Raw genomic sequence first — 21,347 nt, forward strand, 5'->3', positions numbered from 1 at the left:
TCAACCAGTGCCATCTGTTATATCTGATCATGCATATATCAGCAATAAGCATCAAAACATCATCATCCTCAAGTTAGGATCAAAAACACTTCTAGACATCATACAAGTAACAAAACATTTCCACACATCCTCAGCAGACTGTAACCAATAGAGCAAATAATGGACTGAATCATATCAGATCCCTTTTCTGAGCCTGTCCCCACTGCTTTTCTTCAGACTGACATATACGCGACTTTGCAGTGTCGAACTCGCGTATATACGCGACTTCCCTTTAAGGAACTTGCGTATGAGATTCAGGACACTGAAGGTTTACACTTTCAGCTCCCCCTGAGTCTGATATGTCTGTGCTGTGCTGTGTCTCACTACATTGTGCTGACTGTACTTCCTTCTTCCTCCATATCTTCAAGTGTGATGAGGTTTTCTCCTTTCGGTGTGATGTCCATCCTTTGTTCCTGCATTCCTTTGCTATATGTCCAAGCTTGTTACATGCATAACATCTAACATGTTTCATGTTCCTTCTGTAGCAATCAGCAGCTTTGTGACCATACATATTGCAAGCAAAGAAATATCCATTAAAGTACCTTGATTGAGATGACCTGTCCGCATAATAGTCTTGAACTCTTCTTCTTCTACATCTAGCTGCAACATGTCCAAGATTATGACATACATAACATTCAATATTATTCATAGGAGGAGTAAAAGATTTTCTTTGAAGACTTTCTTTCCTTGGTTGATGATGAGATTGACCTTTCATCTCCTTGTTGATCATTTTGGATTTCTCTTTAGAGTTCCTTGCCTCACCTTGTGAACTAGATTCACCTTCAACAAATTCATGGAAACCAAGACCAGTCTTTATAGCAGGGGACCTTTGACTACTAAGAATATCATCCAAGACTTTAGAACTATCTTGAAATCGTAAAAGCTTATCCTTTTCTTCTATTTTACCTTTCAAGATATTTACCTCAACTTGAAGTTGTTCCTCCTTTTCTAGACATTGCTTCTTCATGTCTTCTCCATCTTTCCTTCCTTCTTCCAACTGATGCCTTAGTTTGAGAATCTCCTTTTCTTGTTCTTCATTCAGATCCTGCTGCATTTGACGAACTCGGAAGGCACATTCTAGTTGAGATTTTAAGCTGGTGACTTCGTTTTCTTGTTTTGCAATAGCTTGGAGTAGATCTGTATTCTGCTTCTTTGATTCTTCAAGATCTCCTTTTAGTGAGGGGATTGTAGCTTCAAGATTTTCATAGTAGCTGGATCTATCTTTGAGTTTCTTGATGGTTGTGCTTCTTTCGTTGACTTCTTTTCTTAATGATGTCACTTCATGCTGCAATTTTTGACATTGGTCTTCCTTGTCCTTGAGTAGCTTTCTTACTTTGTTTCCTTCTTCTATTTGGGCCTTTAGTTTGGTAACTTCTTCTTTGAAAGCACATTCCCTTTTGTTCAATAGATCTTGTTGATCTTTAACTTTGTCTGCAAGCCTTCTAAACACTGCCTCTATTTGACACTTTTCTTGCTCACCCATAAAAGCATGTTCAGTAGTTTCACTATCACTTCCATCACTTTCACAAGGAAATATAGCAGGAACATCAGAGGATAACACATTCATACCTGATAATGATTCTGAATCTGATTCTGAATCTGAAGAGCTTCTTATACCTAATCCCCAATCGACTCTCCCACTGTCATAGTCCTTTTGAGATGTCTTCTTCTTCTTATGAGCTTTCTTCTTAAGCTTCTTTCCCATTGTTCCACGGATCTCCTTCAAGCGATCAAGCTTCTACCAAAGGACCTGCTCTGATACCAATTGTTGGAAATAATACTGAGAGGGGGGGGTGAATCAGTATTATCAGATCAATCAATCTTTTTTCAATGCTCAAAAACATATACGCTACTTCAATTAAGTGAACCCGCGTGTACACGCTACTGTGTCTAATGAAACTCGCGTATATCCAGAGATCTTATAATTCAGTTAGCTTAATCTTCAGTAAATGCATCAGATCATTATTAAGCATATTAACAGTAAACAGGTGCAGTATAACAGAACAGATCATCACACAAAAGCCACACACATGAACACAAAGATATAAGGTGGAAACCCAATGTGGGTGAAAACCACCTGCTGCAAGTCATCTCAATCTTCTTCTTAATAAGAAAATCCTTTTACAATATTTGTACTAGTGCAGTCTTATACCAGTACGGGAGCTACAACCCCCTTTGCTCTTGTACTAGCCGATCCATTTACTAGTACGCAGGCTACTACCTGCTACAATGCTCCAAAGATCTCCTTTAGCTTTTGTACTAGCTTAGATACTAGTACGTAGGTGCTTGCCTACAATCTTCTCACCTCCAGGTACCACGTTTCATCAATTTTCAGACTGGATACACTGAAGCACAACACATAATCTGCAAGGCCACTTTTCATCCAATTTTCATACTGGACCCATAACTATCATTGAAGCTCAAAACAATCATCAAACTCTGAATCACTGAAACCCTGTTAACAACAGTCACCAGAACACAGAGCAGACACAGAACTCTGTAATAACCATCAGATCCATCTGCAACTTCAAATATCAAGCTTTACAATGTATACGCTACTTCGATGAATCAAACCCGCGTGTATACGCGCTTTTGCCAAAGACAACCCGCGTACAGATCTAAAAATAATTTCTCATAACTTGCAGCTGTACCAGACATCAGTCATACTCATAACATTTATAGAACAATACATGCGTCAGTATGTAGATCTAGAATAAGCATCATAAAGATAGTTCATTTCAAACCATTTGATCCCGATCTCTCCTTAGATCTAGTTCTCCATCAACCGGTGAGATCTCTCCTTAGCTCAGATCAAGCAATGCATCATCAACCCATAACCCTGCATACTGGATCTAATGCTTCATCAGATATTCAAGACATTTCAGATACACTTGCCTAATGATTTCCTTCCCTTTATATAGCCTTAGGCCTTGTTCAATACCAAGAGCCAAAACCATAGAAATCCAATACCATCAACTTCAAAACTAGGGATCAACACGTCCGCCGAGACGCCAAGGTCCAAAACCATAGGCACAACTTCCAAGGAATAACCGCCATGGACCAAAGGTACTTTTCCACATACACGCGCTTTTAATGAAGCCAACCTGCGTGTACACGCGACTTGGGCTTAACGAACCTGCGTGTATGAACTTTCTCTTCTTCTTATAGTCTGATCATCAATTCCTTGCTGCTGTCCTTCTGCACTATGATTTCTCATCAGTGTGGTTTGCCATCAAGGACAACACTTGTCTCATAATGCCAACAATCTCCCCCTTTGGACTTGATGGCAAAGCTAACTTGTCACACTTAGAACTATCATCTGATTCCTTTGAGCCGTCTTCCATCAGTCACATCTGATATCTCTTCTGAAGATTCATCCAGTTATACATAAGTGAGATATTCTTCTATGAGAGGGTTGCCATCAAGTACAACACATGCATCATAATGCCAACAATCTCCCCCTTTGGACTTGATGGCAACAACACCAAATCACTCTCCCCCTTTGACATCAAGGGCAAAGGGTGGACCAAGATATTCTCTTCCTTTGCTGAATCATTCCACTGTCCATACTCCCCCTGAGTACTTGCTGACATCTCTGAATAGTCTCCTCCTTTGTATATGCCAAGGTGTACCAATCTGTCCATGCTCCCTCTGAGTACATGCTGAATCTCTGTTCTTGCTGAAGTGTGCTGATCATGCTCTCCCTGACTGTAAGCAAGGTCTACAAAAGATGTTCTTCAAGAAGAACATGACTCTATACATCATAAAAGACCTTCCTATCACTTAGGACTCATACATACATCCATCTCTCAACTAAGTGAGGATAAACAAGAAAATGACTCATCCACCCAACCAAGTGGGGATACATCAAAAATTTACATCTGACAACCAAACACATTGCATCAATCATCCCAGGCATAGTGGGGAAACCAAAATAGGCCGTTACATGACCTTGACACCACGAAAGAGATACCACAAAAGAGATATATGACATAGAGACGTAAGAACTAGACCAAGACTTATGAAAGTCACCAGCAGCATCTGATAATCACCATTCAGATCAGCAACCAAGAGATCCTTCTATTCTCCTTTCGCCTTTGTTCCACCTGAAACCAACAACAAATGTGAACCAGAACCAAAAGCTTTAAGATAATGCCAACAATGCATCATTGGAAGATTATCTGCTCCCCCTGAACCTGTGCCAGATGATCTCTGTCAGACCCATATCAGACTTTCTGCAACCAACATCTGTCCCTGCTGATTTTCTTCAAAACTCCATATACGCGTCTGTATACACATAAACAAGCGTATATACGCGGATATCCCTTACGCAACACGCGTATACCATATACGCGACTATCCTCTTGTAAAACCGCGTATGCACGCGAATATCCTTTAAACAGCATGCGTACACAAATTTCCATATCAACAACCTGTAAATGTCCTGCAGCAAGGTATGTCTGAACATAGATGTCAATTCCTCCTTTTAAACATCATCATGAAATCATTCACATTACATGTGAAACCACCATAGCCATTACATCAACGTCAAGATCTACAAGCTCCAAGTATCATTTCTTGGGAGCATCTGCATCAATCATCATATGTAAGTATCAACCTATCATCATATAGATAAGAACTCATCACCATGTCTCCAATAAAGCAACTTTGAGTAGTCATCCATGTGTCAGCACTATGTATCTTGAGCTCAAGCTCATTTGACAAAACTTCTTGATATCATCAACAGCAACAATCCTTATCCACATGAGTGCCTGCATCATATCTGTATGATCTTTATGCATATGACAACAGCAGTATATAAGTGACTCATCATCAAGTGAGGAAGATGTGTATTCAAGCTTTGTACTTCTCCTTGTTCTTATGAAGATCACCATGTAAGCACCATACATGCATCATCAAAGAATCAACCATAAATCTGATCTGAACATCTTCTATGTATCTTCAAGAATCATATGAGAGTTTATCATAGACAACTCACAACATCATATCATAGCAAGATATATCATTTATCCTTATAAGAATCATCACCAAGGATTATTAACCATAATGCCAACAATGAATTACTAAAGGCATATGCTCCCCCTCAACCAGTGCCATCTGTTATATCTGATCATGCATATATCAGCAATAAGCATCAAAACATCATCATCCTCAAGTTAGGATCAAAAACACTTCTAGACATCATACAAGTAACAAAACATTTCCACACATCCTCAGCAGACTGTAACCAATAGAGCAAATAATGGACTGAATCATATCAGATCCCTTTTCTGAGCCTGTCCCCACTGCTTTTCTTCAGACTGACATATACGCGACTTTGCAGTGTCGAACTCGCGTATATACGCGACTTCCCTTTAAGGAACTTGCGTATGAGATTCAGGACACTGAAGGTTTACACTTTCAGCTCCCCCTGAGTCTGATATGTCTGTGCTGTGCTGTGTCTCACTACATTGTGCTGACTGTACTTCCTTCTTCCTCCATATCTTCAAGTGTGATGAGGTTTTCTCCTTTCGGTGTGATGTCCATCCTTTGTTCCTGCATTCCTTTGCTATATGTCCAAGCTTGTTACATGCATAACATCTAACATGTTTCATGTTCCTTCTGTAGCAATCAGCAGCTTTGTGACCATACATATTGCAAGCAAAGCAATATCCATTAAAGTACCTTGATTGAGATGACCTGTCCGCATAATAGTCTTGAACTCTTCTTCTTCTACATCTAGCTGCAACATGTCCAAGATTATGACATACATAACATTCAATATTATTCATAGGAGGAGTAAAAGATTTTCTTTGAAGACTTTCTTTCCTTGGTTGATGATGAGATTGACCTTTCATCTCCTTGTTGATCATTTTGGATTTCTCTTTAGAGTTCCTTGCCTCACCTTGTGAACTAGATTCACCTTCAACAAATTCATGGAAACCAAGACCAGTCTTTATAGCAGGGGACCTTTGACTACTAAGAATATCATCCAAGACTTTAGAACTATCTTGAAATCGTAAAAGCTTATCCTTTTCTTCTATTTTACCTTTCAAGATATTTACCTCAACTTGAAGTTGTTCCTCCTTTTCTAGACATTGCTTCTTCATGTCTTCTCCATCTTTCCTTCCTTCTTCCAACTGATGCCTTAGTTTGAGAATCTCCTTTTCTTGTTCTTCATTCAGATCCTGCTGCATTTGACGAACTCGGAAGGCACATTCTAGTTGAGATTTTAAGCTGGTGACTTCGTTTTCTTGTTTTGCAATAGCTTGGAGTAGATCTGTATTCTGCTTCTTTGATTCTTCAAGATCTCCTTTTAGTGAGGGGATTGTAGCTTCAAGATTTTCATAGTAGCTGGATCTATCTTTGAGTTTCTTGATGGTTGTGCTTCTTTCGTTGACTTCTTTTCTTAATGATGTCACTTCATGCTGCAATTTTTGACATTGGTCTTCCTTGTCCTTGAGTAGCTTTCTTACTTTGTTTCCTTCTTCTATTTGGGCCTTTAGTTTGGTAACTTCTTCTTTGAAAGCACATTCCCTTTTGTTCAATAGATCTTGTTGATATTTAACTTTGTCTGCAAGCCTTCTAAACACTGCCTCTATTTGACACTTTTCTTGCTCACCCATAAAAGCATGTTCAGTAGTTTCACTATCACTTCCATCACTTTCACAAGGAAATATAGCAGGAACATCAGAGGATAACACATTCATACCTGATAATGATTCTGAATCTGATTCTGAATCTGAAGAGCTTCTTATACCTAATCCCCAATCGACTCTCCCACTGTCATAGTCCTTCTGAGATGTCTTCTTCTTCTTATGAGCTTTCTTCTTAAGCTTCTTTCCCATTGTTCCACGGATCTCCTTCAAGCGATCAAGCTTCTACCAAAGGACCTGCTCTGATACCAATTGTTGGAAATAATACTGAGAGGGGGGGGTGAATCAGTATTATCAGATCAATCAATCTTTTTTCAATGCTCAAAAACATATACGCTACTTCAATTAAGTGAACCCGCGTGTACACGCTACTGTGTCTAATGAAACTCGCGTATATCCAGAGATCTTATAATTCAGTTAGCTTAATCTTCAGTAAATGCATCAGATCATTATTAAGCATATTAACAGTAAACAGGTGCAGTATAACAGAACAGATCATCACACAAAAGCCACACACATGAACACAAAGATATAAGGTGGAAACCCAATGTGGGTGAAAACCACCTGCTGCAAGTCATCTCAATCTTCTTCTTAATAAGAAAATCCTTTTACAATATTTGTACTAGTGCAGTCTTATACCAGTACGGGAGCTACAACCCCCTTTGCTCTTGTACTAGCCGATCCATTTACTAGTACGCAGGCTACTACCTGCTACAATGCTCCAAAGATCTCCTTTAGCTTTTGTACTAGCTTAGATACTAGTACGTAGGTGCTTGCCTACAATCTTCTCACCTCCAGGTACCACGTTTCATCAATTTTCAGACTGGATACACTGAAGCACAACACATAATCTGCAAGGCCACTTTTCATCCAATTTTCATACTGGACCCATAACTATCATTGAAGCTCAAAACAATCATCAAACTCTGAATCACTGAAACCCTGTTAACAACAGTCACCAGAACACAGAGCAGACACAGAACTCTGTAATAACCATCAGATCCATCTGCAACTTCAAATATCAAGCTTTACAATGTATACGCTACTTCGATGAATCAAACCCGCGTGTATACACGCTTTTGCCAAAGACAACCCGCGTACAGATCTAAAAATAATTTATCATAACTTGCAGCTGTACCAGACATCAGTCATACTCATAACATTTATAGAACAATACATGCGTCAGTATGTAGATCTAGAATAAGCATCATAAAGATAGTTCATTTCAAACCATTTGATCCCGATCTCTCCTTAGATCTAGTTCTCCATCAACCGGTGAGATCTCTCCTTAGCTCAGATCAAGCAATGCATCATCAACCCATAACCCTGCATACTGGATCTAATGCTTCATCAGATATTCAAGACATTTCAGATACACTTGCCTAATGATTTCCTTCCCTTTATATAGCCTTAGGCCTTGTTCAATACCAAGAGCCAAAACCATAGAAATCCAATACCATCAACTTCAAAACTAGGGATCAACACGTCCGCCGAGACGCCAAGGTCCAAAACCATAGGCACAACTTCCAAGGAATAACCGCCATGGACCAAAGGTACTTTTCCACATACACGCGCTTTTAATGAAGCCAACCTGCGTGTACACGCGACTTGGGCTTAACGAACCTGCGTGTATGAACTTTCTCTTCTTCTTATAGTCTGATCATCAATTCCTTGCTGCTGTCCTTCTGCACTATGATTTCTCATCAGTGTGGTTTGCCATCAAGGACAACACTTGTCTCATAATGCCAACACTGAAATCTTGAGCTTATCTCCTCTAAGGTTTGTGGCAAACAGGCTGGTTAGTGTAGCATGATAACCCACTTGTTGGATTTGCTCACAAAACCCTAGGCAACCAACATTCTGGAAACACTGCTTAGAAAATGGTGAGGAAACCAACTCCTGATTATTAAGGGGTTCAAACCTTGACACGTGTACTCCCATGTTGTAGGTTTTCTTTTCAGTTTCATGTTCAAATGTTGCACAAAAAACTAGGTTATCCAGAATGGAAAAAACTGAGTTTTAATTAGGGAAACTGGGCATTTAGGTTTTGTAGTTTGAAGTGAGAGGTAAGCGGAGTTAGGGACGGAATTAAGAAATGGGAAAAATTTTGGAGGTGGGTAGGGGTCTTAGGGACCTTAGGGAAGTGATAAATAAGATAGGGAGTGATGGGAAGGGCAGTGAATAATTTTTACACAGTCCATGCTACCCTTTTTGCTGAAAACGTAGCGTGGGGTCTAGAGTTTGCCTTAGAAGCTATGGGGATGAATGAGAAGGGTTAGAAATGATAGGGGAAATTTATATCAGTGTGAGGAAGGGTAGGAAATGTGGGGAAACTAGTTTAGTTGTGTGCCAATTCAATAAGAGTGCTAAACCACAAAAACATAGCGTGAACCCTAGGAGAGGGTTCCCCACTAAAATGTGAAACAACTGATGAAAGGAGGTACTATTAAGAGGCTTTGAATTACTTGTATGAATGATTCTTGAACCCTTATTTTCAAAAGAAACCTCTGGCAGGTGCCCCTTTGCTCCCAAAACTGAAAAGCGCAGCATGGCTGAAAAAAACATAGAGTGGAGGAGAAAAATCACCTTGGAGGGTGCAGTTCGATGCTGAAATGACTTGGATGGCATCCAATGATAATTTGGAGCTCAATACAACTAAAATGAGTGATAGGAATGTTTGAATGATCCTTTATAAACTCAAACTCACTTTTTTGGCATATGTCATGCCATGACATCATACTTCATCTTAAGACCAAATATGATGTGATTACAGAAATATCTTTATGAACTGAAAATTACCTTTACCTTTATTTCATTAGCTTCCTAAGATGCTAAATCCCTTTATATGAGGACTCAAGACAATTGACATGGCTCTTTCTGCTCAAATTTGACATAGTGATGACAAAACGGGTCAATACCTAGACCAAAACGCATATGAAGACATTTTAACTGATCCATCATCAAAACCACCCGAAAAAAGACATGACCATGATGAATGATGATAACCATGAATGCTGAAGGGAGTAGCACTAACCTAGACACACCAACCATTGATCAAATTTTTATTTGAAGACCTACTGAAACCATAAAAACTTTGACCTAAGACCCTAGCAAAAACTTTGAAAGAGTATATTTGATCATTGGTGACTGATATGACTAACAGACACTAACAGTTGGGACTATGTTGCCCCTCCTTCTGATCCTCTACTGGATGGAAACTTTAGCTCTCAACCACCTGATCTCACACCCCGACTCCCGACTTTTGAAACTCGATTTACTTAGCAGGAATTCGGTCTCCCTCTCAGGCTTTCCACTGCCACAACATAGCTCTGTGTGGCTCAGCGTCAACCTCTCTAGACGTTGTTTTTCCCTCTCTGCCTTGTACTCTCTGGCCTAGGAAAAAAATTCCCTTCCGATACTATCTCTTCCCCTCACTGTAAAATATCACTTCGAATTCCTCTTCCGGCAACTACGGTGCTTCAAAAATTCGATTTTTTGATCTCCACTCAATGTTCTTTCCAAATGCCCATCAAGCCTCCTCTTATAATCCTCTAGTTGAGAATGAACAACCCAAATTATATTCTAATCAATGGCTCAGATCATTTTAGCTTGTTCCTCGTCTTCTTTTAGAAGTTTCACCCACAATTAAATTAATACCATTTAATTATTTTAATTTCCTAAGTTTAGATTTACGCACCCATTAAAAGTAATTAATTATTTTAATAAAACTGATTCCGGGTGGAATTTACTAAAATGTTTTCTGAGTATTGTGGAATACATGTGTCCAAGCCTCCCTGCAAATTTTGAGGCTTGGAGCACATCCATTGCTACCATAAATCAACATAGTCTTCCAAATCTTACCTCATATAATTATGAAATTATCCAAGGAAGCCTCTCCCTTTCATCCCTTGCACAAATCCATCACAATCAACATCTTCCATGAGCAACCAGAGGTAGAATAGATGGTCTTCGGACTGATGATGTCTTTTCATGAGTGGACTTTATTTGTAGGTATATCATCTCAACATGGCAAGGTGATGCTCAAGGGAGGTCATCAGAAGATGCTACAAGGGAACACATGCAAAGAAGGATCAAAAGGAAGAACCATCATGAAGAATAGGAAGCAATGTTGGACCATGATAGAATGGCGGCATCTCATGCTGACTTGGAAGGTTTTTGTACTTATCTAGATCCTTTGGAGGATGAAGATACAGGACAAGAAAAGATACAACATAAAGAAATCAAATTCATAGCATCGAGTAGAAGAGATTAACATTGACGAAATGAAGTCTTATGTCACCATCACCAAGTCATGCTTCCTCAAAGTGTCATTAAAAATTTAGATTTTTCAATGTGTTGCCACATCATTTGTGGAATGTAATTATGTAATTTTTGAAACATGAGAAAATGTAAGATATGTGGAAGCCCTAAGGGTCCCATGTGGAATGTGAAAAGTCACAACAAAGTTCGAAAGTAGTGAAGAAGCTCAAAGGTCACATAGGAATTTGAAAAGTCATAGTAGGAGCCTCAAGAGTCATGAGGGAGGTCAAGAGTTACATGGGAGGTGGAGAGTCACCTCATTTGTTATAAATACACCCTCATAGCTCAAGCAAAGGGGACTTTGGAATTTTCACCTTGACTTCTCTAGCTTGGTATAAGAGAGAAGATATTTCTTTGGATGAGAAAGCAATGACTTAATGTTCCACTATTGGGGCTAGTGTGGTAGCATTGTAATTATGTATCTTAGGATTTTCACTTAATATATGAAGCTCTAAGATCTGGCGCACTTTCATGCATATATTATGAATGATTGTGAGACTATTATTTTGTTGTTTTCGGTGTATGTTGATGTTAACACATACTAATGAAAATGAAATATTTCATTGGCTTTGGTATGTATCTTGTTGAATCTGCATTGTTACTTGTTTTTATGATTGTCATTTTCTTGTGAACTACTTTGCAGGTTAACTAACAATCCTCTCATGTTCTTGTGTGTCTCTTTTGGGATAATACTATTACTCTTCCTATAGAGGCCCACTCTCTCTTTCCTTGTCGTGAAATCACCTTATATACATTGAGCTCGTATGCCTCACAATGTCAACTTGCTTGTTTACGTTGGGAGTGGAAGATATAATAGTCATTTGATTCTCTTCTACACTTACAGAAATTTCTTTATCAGAATCCAAACTTTTTGATGCATGAATTTGTTTGTTGTCGCTTGCTTCTTTTTCAAATGGAATCTTCTCAATATGTTGTTGTTGAACTGAAGGAGTTGTTACTTTGGGAAGAATTGGAACTAACGAAGTATTCTTCTCAACCTCATTCTTCTTTATGATATCCTGGGAATTTTGTTCAACAATGTTTGAAATGTTCTCTGGGATTTCTTCTTCCTCTGCTTCTACTTCCTTTGATTCTGAAAACTTCCAACCCTTTGGATTTTGGGTTTGTCTCTATTTTCTTTTAGGGTCTTTCTTTGCTTGAGGACACGAGTTTTGAAGATGACCAATTCAAAGACATACAATATCTAAATGTTGTATTCTCATAGTCTAGAGGTTGGGACCATTGCAGGTTGTTATGGATTAGAATAATGTGATTAGGTAAACCCTTACAAAGGTCTACCTCTACTCAGATCCTAGCAAAAGTGAAAATTACTTTTGAGACTCTATTTGCATCCACTTTTAGGAACTTCCCCAAATAATTCCCTATCCCTTTTAATACTTTGTGATGCAAAAAATGCAACAGTAGATTATGTAACCTGACCCATACCAACATTTTGGAGACCACCATGGTATTTCCATCAAAGCCAGGAAACCATGGTATCATAAATAGACGAGCATTTCCCCATAACCATGGTCCCTCTTTTGATACATAATCCATATCTTTTATTGTGTCAAATTTCATAATAAAAAATCCCCTAGAACATAGGTGGATGTTATAGTTTTCAATCCAAGTAGAGAAAATCCATTGATGTAAATTCTCCAATTTGGGACATAAACCATTAAAGCTGTATATGACTATTACTGCGTGGAATTTGGAGTAGAGATCATTGACCTTTGGAAAGTTTACTATCAAATTCGATACCTAGTTCATTTGTTCCACAATTTAGCAACGAGGAAGATTAAGGGGATTGTTATGAATTTTTGTGTGAATTAGTCCTTCCTTTAATGCATCCTTCAAAGGCACTGGGCCTTTGGAGCTAGATCCAAGAAATTTTACACGAAGTCTCGTGTTAAGGATAATGGTTGATTCACGTTTAATGCCATAGTCCAACAACTTGTAGTCCTCTTGCAATGATTTCCCTGCATAAATCAGATTTTGGAGACCCTATGGAATACCCAATTGTTCTTGAATATTTTTCTTAAGAGATCGAACCTAATCCCAGATCCAGACCCTCATGAATATATATTCCCCTTCCAAGGTTTTTACAAAAATTTGGAGAGTTATTCCCTCAGATACCTCTCAGGTTCAGCATCCGGCATCCATCCTTTTTTTTCCATGACCTGAAAATTCAAGGGTGGAATGGGGATCCAAAAAGACATTCTCAGATCTGTTGATAAGACCACCTCTCCATTCAGCTCTGACGGAAAATTTCCAACAAAAGTCGGCATATGATGATGCATAAAGATCTGGTACTGGAAGAAAAGAGAATTGAGTGCCTCCCTGCCACCAAAAGCATTAAAACTCCAAACCATTTGATTCCCAAACCCAACAGATTTGAAATAAACCCATGTGCTTTTGACTAGATGTGATCCTTAATGGGAGGTTGATCTAAATTTTGCGACTAAGGTTTCTCGAAAGCCATTCTCCCTCGACATCGATCAGGGCCCACTTGAAACCAAGCCATTGCTCCCAGCAACTGCCAAGCTCGCCAGTTGATTTGTTAAAACCATGTATTACCTCATAGGATATTGTTGTCAAATCCTTCGTAAATAGTCACACGCACAACCACATCGATCTCGCAGATCTGTGGGTGACAGAGACTCCAGATCCCGGCCGCTGACCCTAGATCCACATGAGATGGCAAGGAAAACATCCACCGCAAAGCCTTCGAGCCTGCAGTCGACAAAAAATGACTGGATCCAACAAAGAAAGATAATGTTATTCATAGACCCACTCTGTCAGAAGCGCGATCAGTCCATTAGGTAGCAAGTGCATCAACATTCCTCAAACCAACCCACTGGATCTTATTTCTGCCGAAAGAAATGAGCTTTGCGAAACCCCATTCCTTAGCTTTCCATTTGCATAGCTTTGAACCAGGCAAAAAATTGTGAATCCCATGATCAGATCCACCATCAATAGCGACGATCCTGCAGATCCGGCAGACAACAAAAAAGCCTTAGCAGAACTCTTTGTTTCGAACCTCTTAACCCTATTTAATTCATAACCTCTTATATTTGACTGTAGACAAATCTTAATATTTCCTTTGTTTCCTTTGTTGTTAATCTTCTTTCTTATTATATGTAAACACTTTTGCAAACTATTGAAAATATATACATTTTAAATTGTAATTCATATAAAACGTGCTTAAAAAAATACAAAATTATAAAATTAAGATAATATATTTATAATTCATTTTTTATTGAGCTTAGGAACTATGGCCCATTATCATAGATTAATCATTAAGAGAATAACGATCATTTATGGTCGCCATGGCTTTTTACTTTGTATGTATTATATTTTGATTTCTTAACCATAATTATTATGGAATAATGGGAATATTATCATTATTTAGATTTATGTGGAGAAGATTTAAAATTGACAATCACTTATAATAGAAAAAAATAATATCATATAAGGTTTTTTTATATTCAGACTTTTGTAATTTATAATGAATTAAAATCAGTTCAAAACATACCAAAAATTTCTCATATATAAAGTCTACACTAAAATATTTAACTTAACCATTAATACAAATAACTAAAACTTAATTATAAAACATAACTTATTTTTATTTAAAAAAAATTTGCACTCATCGTGAGTGTTCCTTTCAGCCTTCATTGTAATAAAATAAAATAAAAAAGAGCGACCATCAAAGATCCTCTCAGAGCGCACAGTGTGACAAAATAAAACAAAGAAGGGGACCATCAAAGCTCGCCTCAAAATGTATAGCTGAGTTGGTTTCCTTACAAACATGAAGATAGCTGAAGATAGTTTAGCTTGGTTGATAAAAAGAGCCAGTATAGCGTAGTTTTGGCGGACTATATTTGGTCCGGTTAGTTTAGGTGGCGTTTCTGGCCTTCAGCATAACGTTTTCAGGGGTGGACTAGCGAAGGTGCCGTTCAAAAATAAATTGGCTATGTTGCCGTAAGCGGCGTCCGTGAGATGAACCCCATCCCAGTTGAAATACCGTTGAGGATTCGCACACGAAACCGCTCCTCCCACGCCACACGGTGTACGTCTATCGTAATTGTAGGGCCCACCTATTCCACAACATGCCTGTAAAATATTCTTCTGCAGACCTGCACAGTTCACTTCCACTTGTGAAAAAGACGACAATAGACATTCTTCTGCAGACCTGCACAGTTCACTTCCACTTATGAAAAAGACGACAATAGAAGTAGAAGCGTGACAAAAGTCACAAAACTATATTATTTTTGAAAAGTCGAAAAGAACATCGAAAGTTATTTTCCCTTTCTCCTTGCTTACCGAAGGACTGAGGAGACTGTAGGACTCTGAGAGCTGCTTTGAATGTGTCCGCAAACACGAACTTAACGTCTCGATGTTGAGCTTGCAATTTTTCCACTCGCGCCTTCAGATGATCGTTTGCCTTTCGAGCGAAATTATTAAACCTCGGCATACACCCCATTTTGTCCACTGGTTCTCCACGGCCTGTTGCATATTCTGTTAAATACGCCGTAGAACAGCCGATGGGCAAGTTGTTCTGAACTAAAATCTTCCTGGCACCGCCTACGGTAATCAATGTCTGCAGAAAAGCCAAGCAAGAAGATTACCTGAGCCAGAAGTTAAAATGATTCATTTCTTTAACTTAATTTAGCTTAGCTTTCACAAAGTATCGTGAAGAAAACCTAAGATTTAAAATAATTAGTAACTAATGTTGCTTTAAGTTAATTTAACCTAGCTTTCATGGAATGGAAATAAAAACTCGCTTACCTTGAGCGTGTTTACGATCTTATCAACAACTAAAGGAACAAAGGTTTCGACTTCTTGCATTGGCCGTCGTTGAAAGAATGCATCATTGTAGTCGTTTCCACCGATCTCTCCCATCAGAAACAACGCATTTGCAAAATGCTTATTACAGTCTGCATATTTAAAGACGAGATCAAAGAAAAAGCCAGAAATTCATAAGAATGCCAAAGTGGGGTCAGAAGTTCATAAGAAATCCAAAGAAGTGAATGAAACAATTCATAACAAATTTATTAAAAAGCAGAAGACGCACCTCCTCTGTAGGTTGCGCAAAATTTGTATCTTTGTGCTAAAAACCACTGGATCTGCGCGTCCAAAGAAAATGGAGTCATAAGCGGCCCGATCTTCCTGGATGCGAAGAAAGAAGGGTCCAAAGCCGTGGCTCCGGCAACTGCGAAGTTAGCACCGCTCCTGAATACTGAATTATTGTTACTGAGATATGGAGCTAAAAGCGGCATGCCTGAGGCTTGTGCTGTACAAATACAAAGGTAAAACGAAAGAAATAATGTAAGTCAGACATTCAAGAATATGTAAAGCATCGAAAATATTCATTCGAAAGGCTTTAAAAACATACCGATATAATCGATTATAAGCCGTCCGTCCGAAAACCGGCCCGTTGGCTTGTGAAAATATGTTTTGCCATAGGGCAGATTGCCGAATGGTGGTTTAGAACCAGCCGCTGTTGACGCTAAGAAATTCCCTGTATCAGCCAGAGAATCTCCAAAACTGTAAATGGCACTGTAACAAGCAGCATAAGCTGTCCAGGAAAGCTGCAACCACAATGTCATCGCTGCAAAAATCACAATATTAATATTAAAGAACTCCATTACTGCAGCTCGCGCAGTAATCCTGTGAAAAATAAAATCAGCAAAATTCAAGACGAAGTTTCAGGGTTCCTTGCACAACAATTGTAAGGTTTATATAGTTTTATGTAGTAAGCTTTTCTATGACTCCTCAAGTATTAGTTGACTTGATCAACAGCTGATAACGAAGTTCGTTGAGCAGCCATGATTTGGGTTAACTAACTAATTTGTTGCTGAGGGTACAATTGGCGCCTCTTTTCCCTTGAATTGTCGCTTCACTAAAGACACGTGTCAAGCGCCATTGGAGACATCAATCACAGCGCTAAGTTTTTACGCCGTTTACCGAGTCGATCTTCGGATGATGATAGAAACCGTTAAAAAAAATTAATAGATTGATGGTGATGGTAAGGGTGTAATGTAATTTATTAATAATAATAATAATAATAATTATTATTATTATTATTATTAGTAAATGATGATACATATTGTTAGGAAAAATTATTATTATTATTATTAAATGATGATACATATTGTTAGAAAAATTAATATATAGATGTTACGGAATTGTGTGGAAAAATTGGAGGTGAAATTTTGATTTGTGTTATTTAAACTTGTTTTTTTATTGTATATATGGATTCAACCCGAAAAATCCTTAAGGCACTTCTATTGTGCAGATTTACCCATCAAACTTGTGATTTCAATAAATTCCCCCAAGATTTTAGAGAAATTAGACCCGAAAAACTTCCAAAAAACCTCACTAAAAACAAATCCATTTAATTTTATAAAATATTTTTAAGGCAACTCCATTTAATTCTATAAAATATTTTTATTTTTTGTTTTTTGCTGAGGCAAGAGGGGATCCTTCTATTCAAAATTATAAAAGAGAAATAGTATACAAAAGGCACAAGCCCACATCAAGTCCTAGATCAAAAGATCGAGTAACCGAGAAACAAATCGGGTGGCTAACAAGCACACTGTTTAGCCGATAAAACGGACCCAATGGATTCAATAGATCTTAATTGATAAATACATCGGGTCCATTTTTCACTTAACCATCATGTATTTTTTCCCCCTGAAATCCATTGAGCGCGTGCGATTCCAGATGGTGCGCGCAAACAACTCGAACAATATACCCCAAAATGGACCCACCAACTAGCACAATCAATCCTAGCTGTAGGTTGCTCGCAAATGATCCAACAATTGCAAATCATATCACGCACCCTTAAACTCCCGAAGTTTACTGCGCGATGAGGGGCGGTTTTTCCTCCCCACTCTTCGCCATGTGTTGCGCGTTGAGTGGAATTGCACCAAAATGAAAAATACCGCTTCCATCGTGAAAGCAGTGCGATATAACGGAAACTGCTTCAAGGGTGGTAAAGTCACTGCCGAAATAAAATGAGGTTTTGCGGCTGCCGCAGAGGACTGGAATCTGGTGCCCAACCAAAGGAAGATGAAGCTCCCTTTTTCCGGCCGTCTCCCTGACATTTCTGGTACGATGTTGCCATTCCAAAACCTGCACGCCAAAAGCATTCTTCCAAGTGCAAAAAAGTCAATCCAATCCCATTTCCATGGCCCTGTTACGGAAAATCTTGTTGTCCTCTTCTGCCTGACCACAACACTGCTCCTTTAATCTATTCTGAGACATCTCTGGCATTATTAATTTGACCCTGTTTTTAGTACAAACTACTCCTTGATTGGCCATAATGTCTGCCAGTTTATTGGCCGTCCTTCAGACATGAGTAAAACTCACTGTGCGAAGATCTTGGAGGTGAATTTGTATCCTTTGAAAGACCTGTATTAGCCTCCAATGACTTGAGACTTTTTCCGGCTCTGTTCCACAACAAATTCTTTTAACCGAGTTAATGATCAACTCATAATCGACTTCAATAATAGTGTTCTGGAGATTATCCTACTTCAAGAAATCTAAACTCTGGTCAAGAGCCATTAATTCAGCCATATTATTTGTAGCTTTTCCCAGATGGCAATGGAAGATAAAAAGAATATATCCATTATCATCACGTAGCACCCCTCCACAACTAGCAAGACCTGGGTTGCCCTTTGAGGCCCCATCAATGTTGAATTTCAGAAAACCCTGAGGGGGAGGATGCCAATAATCTAGCTTATTAGCAAGATTCATAACCTTCTTGACCATCCCCTACGGAATAAGCCCCTGCATCCCCAGCCGACACAGAATCTACCTCTCTGTTACAGAAGGAGGGTTTTTTGGGGAGTTTTTCACAAAAGTGCCCACCGTCTCTTTGAGTTGTCTTAAGATCCTCTCAAAAATGAGATGGGTGGTGCTGTGAACATTTTTGAAAATTCTATTGTTCCTTTCTTTCCAAACATTCCAAATTATGAAGCCTGGAGTTAAAACCCAAGCTAGGCTAAGAAACTCATACTCAGAGAAGTTTCGTCTCCAGTTATTTAGGGTATTTCTGATGCTTTCTCTGTCCCTGTCCATCTATTGAAAAATTGTGGCAAAGGTGTCCCACAAGCTAGAGGTAAAGATGCAATCATTGAGAAGGTGCTCCATTGTCTCCTCTTGAACTTCACAGAGCTGGCATCTAGAAGGTCCCAGCACACCTCTCTTTTTAATATTGTCCCAGGTCAGAATTTTTTTATGATGCACCAACTACATGAAGAGTTTGATTTTCATCCAACCTTGCTGCCTCCATAGGTTTTGCCACACTTTGTCCGGTGTATTGGAGTCTCGCTCAAGCAATAACTTTTTGGCCTCCTTAATATTGAAGGTGTCTCCTTTGTTGTTGCCCCATCTAAGTTGGTCATGCCCTTCTGATACCAGAATCTTCCTTTGTTCCAAAACAACCAGTAGTGCTTCTGCTTTTCCTTTTAAGGGGTTATAATTCCTTAATTCTAAATTCTTCCAGATTCTTCATTTGTCTTCTGTACTGGTTTGTTCCCATAAATCTCTAACCCTTAAAAGCCCTTTGGTGTCAGTTTCTCTCTTAAGGTCTAGAAATTCCTCTCTTAACAGTGTAGGTTCTTGTTTCCATTTATCTTCCCAAAACAAAGCCAGGTCTCCTTCTTTGATCTCCTAGAAACTGTTTTTCTGCACTAGGTCTCTGTTCTCCCATGCCTTATTCCATATGTGGGATCCTTTTATGTTACCCGTCATCCTTATGTGATCATTATCTTGCCAAGTGCTGGCATATTTTTCCTTCCAAACACTAGCCCACTAAGCCTTTGGTTCTTTCACCCAGCACCACCATAATTTTGCTCCTAGAGCCTTGCTGAGAACATCTGGATCATCCAGTCCAAGACCTCCGTGGGTTTTTGGTTTGCAGATCTTATCCCATGCTACTAAGGCCCATTTCTTTCTCTCCTCCCCCTTCCCCCAAAGAAAGTCTCTTTGAATGGTTCTGAATTGATGTAACACTCCTTTTGGAGCTGGAAGAGCTGAAAGCATAAAGATGGGGATTGATTGCAAAACTGCTTTTGTAAGCACCAACCGACCCACCAAATTTAAAGATCTGATAGTCCATTTTCTGATTTTGTCCTGCATCTTATTAATGACCAGCTCCCAGATGCTTTTGTGCAAGGGTTTATCAGTTAGAGGGACTCCCAGGTACTTGGATGGAAGGACCTCCCTTTGAAAACCTAAAATTTTAGAGATATTTCTCTGAATAGTGATATTACTATTAAAGAAAAAAATCTTAGATTTGGATAGATTTACCTCCATACCTATGGCCAAGGCAAAGTCTCACAGGATTTGTTTATAAGAAAGAGCTTCTTTTACCGTGGGGATTCCCTGCAGCATAGTGTCATCAACAAATTGTTAATGGGACAAAGCTTTACCAAAATCATAAAGTTGGATACCCTTGATATTACCCCCTTCTTTAGCATGCTCAATGGATCGCCCAAGTCCTTCCATCATGAGGATAAAGAGAAAGGGAGAGAGCAGATCTCCCTGTCTAAGACCTCTTGAAGGAGTAAAGGTCTTGGAAGGAGAGCCATTGACCAAAATTGAAAAGCTAGAGGAAGTGACCAAAGCCATGACCCATCTCACCCAGTTATGATCGAAGACAAAGGCTAGAAGGACCTTCCTAATATAGGTCCAATTCAGTTTATCATACACTCTGGCAAGGTCCAATTGCATGATATTCCTACCTTCCTATTGCTTAACAATGAATGAACCACTTCATGCACTTGAATGATGTTGTTGAGAATTTTTCTACCCTCCACATATCCCGACTGCTCCACAGAAATGAGAGTAGGAAGAAGGGGTTTGAGTCTATTAGCAACCACTTTGGATATTATTTTATACACCACTTTGCACAAAGCTATGGGTCTGAATCTATCTAGACTCAGAGCATTATCCTGTTTGGGGATCAAGGAGATGAAAGAAGTATTGAGCGCCTTCAAAATGGTTTTATCCAATCTAGAATCCTCCACAACTTTCATAATATCTTGTTTAACAATGCTCCAATAGGCTTTAAAGAAATCCACATCAAAACCATCAAGGCCTGGTGCTTTGCCATTTTGCATCTCCTTAACTGCCTCACTTACCTCCTCTTCAGTCACTGGCTTGTTAAGATTGAAATTATCCTCTCTAGAAACTAGTTTAGGTATATGCCTAGTTAAGTCTGGGATAAATTGATCTCCGTCTGCATTGGTTTCCTTCGCTATACCTTGAAAGTGTTGTACTAACACAGTTTCAATCTCTTCATGGTAAGTACGAAAATGA

The 21,347-nt window shown here is 38.9% G+C and overlaps 1 protein-coding gene across 1 annotated transcript in view; it reads right to left on the reverse strand.

Moving 5' to 3' along the window:
* Positions 1-14,933: 14,933 nt before the first annotated feature.
* LOC149146129 (GDSL esterase/lipase At1g28650-like) overlaps positions 14,934-21,347 on the reverse strand; it is a 32,903-nt gene continuing 26,489 nt past the window's right edge. Inside the window, exons 2-7 of the mRNA XM_089452671.1 lie at positions 17,966-18,155; positions 16,414-16,629; positions 16,093-16,311; positions 15,807-15,955; positions 15,342-15,618; positions 14,934-15,154 (exon numbers count right to left, since the gene is read on the reverse strand). Of these exons, the coding sequence (XP_089308797.1) occupies positions 14,934-15,154; positions 15,342-15,618; positions 15,807-15,955; positions 16,093-16,311; positions 16,414-16,629; positions 17,966-18,155 (1,272 nt within the window). The remainder of the gene's footprint in view (positions 15,155-15,341; positions 15,619-15,806; positions 15,956-16,092; positions 16,312-16,413; positions 16,630-17,965; positions 18,156-21,347) is intronic.

This window comes from Pinus tabuliformis, chromosome X (assembly GCF_031772625.1).
Source record: "Pinus tabuliformis cultivar Carrire ecotype Pingquan chromosome X, CPIR1, whole genome shotgun sequence".
NCBI classification, from domain to species: domain Eukaryota; kingdom Viridiplantae; phylum Streptophyta; class Pinopsida; order Pinales; family Pinaceae; genus Pinus; species Pinus tabuliformis.